At 51.1% G+C, this 8,791-nt stretch overlaps 1 protein-coding gene across 1 annotated transcript in view; it reads right to left on the reverse strand.

Annotated features, from left to right (window-relative positions):
* Positions 1–3,068: 3,068 nt before the first annotated feature.
* The window catches only part of LOC104406719 (importin subunit alpha-1-like), a gene marked incomplete at its 3' end in the record, with an annotated part of 6,906 nt that continues 1,183 nt past the window's right edge, over positions 3,069–8,791 (reverse strand). The window contains exons 3-9 of the mRNA XM_010015803.1: positions 8,491–8,576; positions 6,871–7,139; positions 6,326–6,408; positions 4,947–5,210; positions 4,385–4,618; positions 3,865–4,047; positions 3,069–3,218 (exon numbers count right to left, since the gene is read on the reverse strand). Coding sequence (XP_010014105.1) covers positions 3,069–3,218; positions 3,865–4,047; positions 4,385–4,618; positions 4,947–5,210; positions 6,326–6,408; positions 6,871–7,139; positions 8,491–8,576 — 1,269 coding nt within the window. The remainder of the gene's footprint in view (positions 3,219–3,864; positions 4,048–4,384; positions 4,619–4,946; positions 5,211–6,325; positions 6,409–6,870; positions 7,140–8,490; positions 8,577–8,791) is intronic.

Consider the following 8,791-nt stretch of genomic DNA (forward strand, 5'->3'; position numbering starts at 1 on the left):
TTCATGTGCATCTCTGGAGGGAGGTTCCACCACTCTGGGGAAGCAGCATCTCACCTTGCTACTCCCCATGGATACCCCATCCCATTGGGAGAAGCAGGAAGCTGCAGTCCCCAACCACCTCCTCCACTGCCCTGCCCTGCAGCACAGGACATCAGCTCTTATGAAGAGGGAGATGTTTTTCTCTCCAGCACATTGAGGGCTACAGGGATGCTATTTTATTGCAGCTTAAGGACATGATGGTGGGAGCGAGCAGGTTGGGTCCCTGGGCTCTGTACAGGCAAGAAAGCAAGAGGAACATCAAATGCCTCTGCCCTTTCTCTTTTTAGCTTGCTTTTAGTCAGCAGAGCATCAGCAAACAGCAACTCAAGTGCCCATAAGGGCCAGCTCTATCCATTGGAAAAGCCACATGGGATGCTCCACGCTGGAGCACGGTCCAGCTCCGGTCCACGTCTCCATTTACACTGCGGAAGCACCTGCCTCAGATTCATTTTGCTTAGTGAAATCTGACCAGTTCCAGATGCTGCATCAGCCGTGTCAGCAAGGACAAGGTGCTCAGAGCCCTTTGTGTTAAGCCAGGAGCACACACAAAGCATTGTCACAGGCACTGGGTTCAGCTGCATGTTCAGGCATTGCTTTATCGCAGCTCTAAGTACAGCATTTTGGATCCAAGAGGGAAAAAAGAGGGAGCAGGAAGCACTTTGTGATTCATCAGTTCCAGCATTTTAAGATTAAATAAGTGATACCCAGCGCTGGCACACAGAGGCAGGGCTGTGCATGCCTTGCAGGGCATGGAACACCACCAGGCTTTAATACCAGCTCCCATTTTCCTAGGTGGCCTGGAGGAGAAATGCATAAACCCTCTGATGAGCAGATCCAGGGTGGAGGAAGAGCTTCTGCTTCCTGGAGAGAAGATGTTTCCCTTTAGCTTAAGTTACCTGTCGCATCACCTCCCACTGCACCCAGTGAAGCAAAGCCCTGAACCCACTCGGGTCATTTTGGAGCCTCGAGTCTGAAGGGTGCCAGCAGACCCCTCCAGAACCCATCAGCACTTCAAGGAGGGAGCACCTTGTTCTGAACCTGCAGCACATGGTATTTGTGCTGCACATCCACCAGCAGAGCTGTTCCTACAGCTGCAGGTATGGACACAGGGCAGAGCTGGCTGCAAGCTGGACCCAAGAGCCACATGGACTCCATCCTCACCTGCAGCTAGGGACCAGGGACCTGCAATGGAAACCTGCTGTACAGGTCCTCATCATTAAAGAGCAGCTCTAGGCAGAGCCAGATCATTGGGCTCCAGGCTACTGGATAGCATCTGGGAAGCTGCAGTGGGAGGAGAACTGCTCCTGCTGCAATAGCTGCCTCTGATGAGGCTTCCTGCCCAACCACCAGCACCTTACCCAGTGTCCAGACCCTAACGCTTCATGGAGGTGAAGTAGCACACAGGGGTGACCATAACCCACCTTCCCCTGGCTGATTTCCTTCTCTGCTATAAGCACCCCCTCTCCCATGGGGGTGGTTTCAACTGCAGAAGGTTGAAACACCTCTTGAACAGCTTTTCAGAGCAGCTTCAGCCACTCCAAGTCAAGCCTAGAAGATAGCAGCTGGATTTGCTGGTATCATTCTGCTCTCCAAGCAGCTTAATGCAGAAAGCTTTTGGCTGCACCTTCCACCCAGAACACGTACCCAGGAGCTCCCATACATTAAGACACTAAGGAAAAAGTCTACAGTGTTTACAACAGCAGCTTGAGAACAAACCAAAATCAACTCAAAGGCAAGAAGTACAAAGCCAGGAGTGCAATTTATTGACAAGTCACAAAGCAGAAAGACTCAGCATCTTTGCTCCTCTCAGGTTAGATGTCTGACACCTCCACCCACCAGCTCAGAGCTATGTAGTGCTTCACCTTCAGAAGCTGAAGTTCTGCTTCTCTGCTGAGAGATCACATCCATGAGTCCATCTCGGTCGGTCTCAGTGCAGGTCTGAATTTACCTAGGAGGAAGTCGATAGCCAGTTAGAGGCTCTGCATCTTAATAAACCTAAGCTTTTTACACCAGAGCTTGCCTGAAGCTTTCTACAGCAGTTTACTGGTTTATTCTTGCTCTAACAAGCTGTTGAGATCAGCTTGACTCTAACAAGAGCCTTGGAGACCTGACCAAGTCCTCCTGTTCTTTACAGCACACCGAAGCTGCAGTGTCCCTGCATCTCACCCAAAAAGCAGCCAAATCTACAGGCTCAGACATCAAAGGTAGAAGGAAAGAGCGGCTGGAGTGGCAGAACTCACTCTAATTAAATAGCCTGCTTGGAACAGCAAGAGGCCAGGACTGCTTTGGAGATGTTCCCCCTAGCATCCAGCCCCTCAGGCAGGTGCTGGGAGTAGGAGAGCCTCCTCCTCTCACAGGGACATCCCACAGACCCTGTTCTGGGCAAAGGACTAGAACAGACACTGGATGATCTTAAGGTCCTTTCCAACTGTAACTATTCTGTGATTCTCTTTGCTCCCTGCTGCTGCAGTTCACATCTACACTGAGCCTCAGCTCCAAAATCTGCCAGAGCACTCAGCCTCTTCCCTGACGTTTCCGCATCCACACGACTAAGGCTAGGACCACACGTAGCATCTGAGAGAGTCACGGGACTCCTGCAACTGCTCCATGGTGTCCTATTCTCTTTTTCCATAAGTCTGTTTGCAGGAGAAGGGTCAAGTAATTCAAGTGCAACCTGAGCATGGTTATCAGCTGAGTAGGAGGCTTCCATTCCTAGTGACAAGCTAGCTCAGCTCTGAAGGAGGAAACTTCTCCACATTTGGTATTCACATCAGCAACTGCAATGCTCCAGCTGATGCCAGTCTGAATTCCAGCAGCAAGATCCTATCAAGGCACCCATATCTGTTGTGCAACTCCTCAGCTGACAACTCTGAGCTCTTACAGACCTTTAAAAGCAACTGGAACAAGCTGCAAGGACTACCCTAGTCATGTAGAGGTCTCTTCCAAGAGCTTGTTTCAGCATCCTTAAAGCCTGTGCTTCACTCCAGTGCTTCCCATTTCCAGGTGAGAGCCAGCAAGAGCTCACATACCTCACCAGAGAAGTACTTCTCTAGGATGTTCAGTGCAACCTGGCAGACCATTTTGTTGTCATGGATCTGCAAGGCTTCCAGTTTCTCCAGACCATCGAGCTTCTCCACCAGCAGACACAACCTTTCTGTCTCTCCCAGCTTCTCAGCTGCCTGTAACATCAGCCAAACAGAAAAACACAGCCTTATCTCAGTAACAGGTCTGAGATGGTCTTTACTGTAAGAGAAGTCAAAGGACAACAGTCCCTACCTGATCCCAAGGATGTGACTACTGTATCTATGGAACACCAGTCCCTGCTGGGATTACTGCACAGTGGCCAGCCAGACCCTACCCAGTCCCATCCACACATGGAGAAGCAGCAGATGTGACCTGCCACCCACTATTCATTTGCAAAAGTCACTTCACTGGTTCAAAGGTGCTAACAGTAACAGGCTTTCAAGTACATAGACATCAAGTGGCAGGGAGCTGAGCTGAAACACTCCCAGGACCACTTCATTCCTCTGCAGTTGCATTTCTGCAGGGCCTTCACCTCCATCCAGCTTGGAGATTAACACGTAACCCCTTTCCTTTTCCAGGAGGAGACTAAAGCCATAGGGGGTGAAGAGGAACACTTTGGGAACTTCATCTTGTCCAGGTCTTTAGACAACCCCAGAGTGTCCAAGAATGAGTTAGACAACTTGAAGTCTACCTCTTCCTCATGCAAGAGCAGCAGCTGCTATTCTAACCACACAACATGAGCATTCAGCTCACACCTCACTGCTCTTCTGGAGAGGGAATGGAAGAGATGGGAGATCTTACCAGGAAGAGGTTTGAAATGGTGTCCAGGATGACCAGGACAGTTTTGCTGTCTTTGGCCAAGAGCAGGTTGAGCAGAGGTTTGAGGACCCCAGACTGGACAAGCTCCACTATCTGCTCCACGCTTCCTCCTGTTGTGAAGTTGGCCACTGCCCACACAGCTTCCTTCTGAGCATTGAAATTCCCCTGGAAAAGCAGCACAGGGAAGGCACCCCCAAGCGTTAGCATTGCCCCAAGATCAGTGTGAGGTGAGGATAACCATTTCCCTTCTATTCTGTTCAGACCGATCCACCTTCCCCAGCTCTTTGAGCAGTGGGTGAACACTTGGCAGAGCTGCCAAAGAGCAGCTCCAATCCATACTTTCATGCATGTGGAAAAGTCTGAGTGCCCAGGCTCTTCCAAGGATCTCCACAGCTTTGAAAAGACAAGCTTGGGTACATGACAAGTGCTTCACAAGTGAAGCAGCACAAACCTTAGCTGCTGTAGAAGCAATGCTGTCTACAACACTGCTCCCATCCCTTACCTTATCAAGCAGGTCCACCAGAGGAGGCAACAACCCACAGGTGATGAGTTGCTGGATCTGCCAGCAAGGCCCTGCTGCGATGTTACTGAGCATCCAGGCTGCTTCCTTCTGTATAGTTGGCTTTGCATGTTGCAGGAGATAGGGCAGGACAGCCAAGACACCAGCATCAATAGCTGCCTGGGTCTGCTCGTTAGTCCCCGTGACCACATTCCCAACGGTACGGAGAGCTGGAGTCTAGACAGGGATTAAGGGAGATGAGGAGAATCCTTACCTCAGGGGAGACATGCCAGAAAGTCCAGTGAGATTCCTCACTAAGTGCTTGATCCTTCAAATAAGGAAAGCACTGTCCTCCTGTTCTTGCTCTAAGCAGCTTTACAGTTTCTAGCCAGTCTACCAGCCAGAAAGCTGGAACAGGGCAGTGGCTTGACAAACAAGCCATCAACACAGCGTGATGAGACAGCAGCCCACACTTGCCACATATAGGCAAGAGACATGCCTTCCCTCTCCTTAGATGTTCCTATATTAAGCAACCAGAGGCTGGAGATTGCTGATTGTTTCCTACCAAAATGATCAGCTCTGGGCTGGCCATGAGTTCCACCAGCCTTGGGAGAATCCCTGTATCCACCACGACTTGGATGCGATCGTTAGAGCCATCGGTCAGAAAGGAAGTAGCCCAGCAGGAGTCTGAGATTATTTCCTTGTCCTCATGTTCCAGGAGGCAGATGAGGGCTGGCAGCATCTTCTGCACTGCATCCAGGGGAGGACAAGGGTTCTTGTGCCTGCAGAAGTTTGACAGTGTCCATGTGATGTTCCTCAGGAACCAAACCTGAAACACAGAGGTGCAAGATCCTCGTTGCAGTAACGAGTGAGGAAGAGGTAGCACCATGCTGCTGGTCCCTGCAGCTCAGAGATGTTATCCAGGAGCCAGAAGCAGCCTTCTAAAAGGCTGAGGCTCATTTGAAGAGGGACTATAAAACAGGTAAGTGACTAAGACAGCAGATTCACCTTCTTCTTCCCCAGTATTAAGTTCCAATAACTTCAGCTCTGGCTCTCTGACAAGCTACTACAAAAAAAGGTGCCAAACAGCTTATTTGCTGGGTCCTGGGACAAATAACAGGACATCCTTCAGATGCAATCAGGAATTTGTTGTTTAACATTAGCACTAATAATTATTAGCAGCTCATTGTTCTAGAGCAGGACACCTCAAGGATTTGATGAAGTTCATCCCAGTAAGGATGTTCCCAGGAGAGCAGTGGAGCTACATTGAAAGTATCACAGCTACAAAGGTGTGGGTATACATGAGAACTGGTGTTTTGTCATGTTCCTTCTCTAAGAGGCAGGGAGTAACTGGATGAGGAACAGCCTAGAGAAGTAGTTGCAACATGAACTCAGAGAAGGCCTAGAGGGTATTTTCTTAACACTAGTTTAAAAAGCCATAGTTATGCCTATAGAAAGCAGGCAGCTTCCAGGGGGTAGGAAACCAGAGGCAAGGGTAGTGCTGTTACAGCCCCCAAGAGTTCCTCGGTCCACCATATGCTTCTCCAAGGTCTTTCTCCCCAGAGACCAAGCAAGCAGTGGGGCAGGCACCACACACCCAGCAGTTTAGAGCTACCCCAAAAGCAGCAGGAAGAGGCTTGAAGGGCAAGTTCAACCCTTCCACAAGCACATGCAAGTCTACCTTGCATTGGGTTTATCTCATCCCTAGCTGGAGAAGGTCAAAGCTGGACAGGAAAGCTAAGACTAGAAGACATCACATTGACTTGAAGCCTGCTTAGCATCCCCAGCTTTGTATATAGCTGAGAGGTGGGGTCATTAACAAGAATTTAGGACAGGGTGTCATTCCATCATACAAACAGCTTGTTGCTCATAAGGCAGATGACAGACCACCACCATTCACCCATGATTAAGAGCTGTTAGGTCAAGAAAATGCAGGTTATTTACTGGAGTTGCAGGAGACACCAGAGCCAGCAAGGGAGGAATCGCATTGCAGTTGATAAGAGCATCTCTGTATAGAGGACCATCACCTGTGCAGATGAAAAAGGGTTGTTTATTGCATCTGCCCAAGTCAAAACCAGTCAACAAACAGCAATCAGACCTGCAGGCACAGGCCAGGGCTGGGTGACCAGCATCACCCACCAGCCACACACCATCAAGTCTTTTCAGGTAGGCTGGAGTGCCCTCATGGCTGGTTTGGGCAGGTTAACCACACATGACCCATTCTGTTCTCCCCACTTACAGTGGTGGGTTAGACCAGCCCAGCAGGATGGAGTCTTGCACTTGGCTTTGGCCAAAATCCTCTTGCAGAACTAACACAGGGTCTCAAAGGCTGCCAGGGACTGAAAGGTTTAATAGGGGCAGCAGCTTGGAGACAAAGCTGCAGGGAGACAAGGCTATCTTGAGGAGCACCACTACTTTTAGCTCCCCAGCACTGCCTGAGCAGTGACTCTCTGCATGCCCATAACCCAGGCCTGGAGACATCTCCTTACCTGCAATGTTGCCCAGAGCCCACACAGACTGCTCACTGATGTGCATGTGTGGGGAGGACAGGAGGGAGATGAAGGCTGGGAGGGCACCTCCTTCCACCACTGCCTTGGTGTGGTCAGAGGTGCCAGCAGCGATGTTGGTCAGTGCCCAGGCAGCTTCAAACTGCAGAGGAGCATTGTCAGCATGGGTGAGGAACTCAACCAGCCTGGGGATGATACCCAGCTCAATGATCTCATTGATAGGAGGGTCCTTCCTCCTGGACAGCAGCCTCCTGCAGGAGAGGACACAGCCCTGAGAATCCCTGTGTGGTGTCATGATAGACTATAACCCTGTGGCCAGGAACAAGGTTGTGGCTTGCAAGGGAAGCATCCCCTGTAAGAGGTGCTAGTTCAGCATCCCATGTCAGCAAACCCTCCAGCAGAGGAGTTGCCATAGGGTGGCTTCTGCAGAGGACACATCTAAGAAGATGCTGAAGCAACAGGAGGGTTATTAAAGGATGTGTGAAGCATTGCACTATCAGAGTGTAATACTTCAAACACTTTTGGAACCATGACAACATTATCCCATGCTGCCCACTGTGCAGGAGCTGGAGACAGGGAAAAGTCAGTGTCTGCAGCTTGTTCTCTTAGAGCCTGCCTCTGCTGCTCCCTGGCCCAGGAGCCCTGCACAGACCAGTGCTCACATTTAAAGTGAGGTTTCCCAGCCTGCTTCTCAAGCTAAAACCAAGGATCACCAGCTCCCTGCTGCTGTTCCCTGCCTCACACCAGCACAGAAGCACGTGGAGCTGCAGGGAGATGGGATCAGGGCATGGATCGAGTCATAGAAAGCCAGAAAGAGACATGCTTTCAGCTCGATGTGCTTCCCAGCCTGGTTTGTGAGTGCTGGTAGGGGGTTGTGGAGGTGTGAAGCCATGGCTCAGAGCTGTGCTAGCGCTGGCTCAGTGGGCTGTCAGGGCACCCCAGGCAGGTTTGGGCAGGCAGAGCACCAGGTCTGCACTGCACAGCTGATTAGGGACCTAGCTGTGAGTGCCCCTTTCAGGCTGAACAGGGCAGACCCTTCCCTTGTTGACAGCTTGGAAGCAAGGCTTTTGATCTGCTCTCCATGAGCAGACATCCCCGCAGCCATTGGGAATAGCGCTGGTCCCCTGGGAATAGCACACAGACAAGGAAGCACCAGCAGTGATGCAGCCTCTCCTGGATCCTCAGGAGACATCCCTGCTGGGTGATGATGGCACCCTGTGATGCCTCCTGCCCTCCTGGATGGGGACAGCCCTGCTCAGCATGGACCCTTCCAGAGCCAGGCTCCCCAGCCCTTGTCCTGCATGAGCATTTGGCACCCAATTTCTTGTTGGATCCAATGTGATCCTGCCCAGGCACAGCAAAGGGACAGCTCCAGGAGCCACAGCCAGCCCCTTGCTTGGGTCCAACTACATAGCTCCCTGCCACAGCACTGCCCAGGAATGTGATGGAGCCAAGCAAGGCACAAAGCAGGCACCAGCTGAGGTTCCTCAGGGCAGTTTGGGTTACCAGGCACCTTCCACTTTGTTATCTCTTCTGCCAATGGGACCCATCACAGCTCCACCAGCCACCTCCCTCCCAGGACAGGGCAGCCCAGCAGCATACCTGGTGGCCTGCGTGGCCTGCAGCTGCAGCTCAGTGTCACTCCCATTCACACCTTGAATGATTTCCTCCAAGGAGAGCTGAATAATCTGTGGCACAGGAATGATTCAGAGCCAGGCAGCAAGCCAGGGCTCCCTCCACTTTCATCTTCAGAGTCAATCAGCTGTCTAGACCCAAGTCAGTCACCACTTCATATCTAAGCAATGTCTACTCTTTATGCAATGCAGTTTCGAGATGAGGCAGAGGAAGAGAATCCATAAAAGCCTTCAAGGCAATTAATCCTTATAATCAAGCACAGGGAAAG

Source organism: Nestor notabilis, unplaced genomic scaffold, assembly GCF_000696875.1.
Source record: "Nestor notabilis isolate BGI_N333 unplaced genomic scaffold, ASM69687v1 scaffold1496, whole genome shotgun sequence".
Lineage (NCBI taxonomy): Eukaryota > Metazoa > Chordata > Aves > Psittaciformes > Psittacidae > Nestor > Nestor notabilis.